Raw genomic sequence first — 218 nt, forward strand, 5'->3', positions numbered from 1 at the left:
TCTCTCACACACACACACACACACACGAAGACAACAGATCAACATTCACATCATACAGGTGTGTTAATTACCTTCGGCAGGTTCAGAAACAGGTGTTTAGAGGAGCGGATCACCGGCGTCTCCTTGCACACCTTACACTGCGGATTCTACAGGAGAGACAAATTTATTAGGATAGGACAATATTTGGCCGAGATACAACTATTTGAAAATCTGGAATC

At 43.6% G+C, this 218-nt stretch overlaps 1 protein-coding gene across 1 annotated transcript in view; it reads right to left on the reverse strand.

Annotated features, from left to right (window-relative positions):
* The window catches only part of LOC107758175 (methionine--tRNA ligase, cytoplasmic-like), a 28,579-nt gene that overhangs the window by 14,019 nt on the left and 14,342 nt on the right, over positions 1-218 (reverse strand). Inside the window, exon 11 of the mRNA XM_016575849.1 lies at positions 72-146. Within this exon, the coding sequence (XP_016431335.1) occupies positions 72-146 (75 nt within the window). The remainder of the gene's footprint in view (positions 1-71; positions 147-218) is intronic.

Source organism: Sinocyclocheilus rhinocerous, unplaced genomic scaffold (assembly GCF_001515625.1).
Source record: "Sinocyclocheilus rhinocerous isolate Xijiao unplaced genomic scaffold, SAMN03320098_v1.1 scaffold203, whole genome shotgun sequence".
Classification (NCBI taxonomy): Eukaryota; Metazoa; Chordata; class Actinopteri; order Cypriniformes; family Cyprinidae; genus Sinocyclocheilus; species Sinocyclocheilus rhinocerous.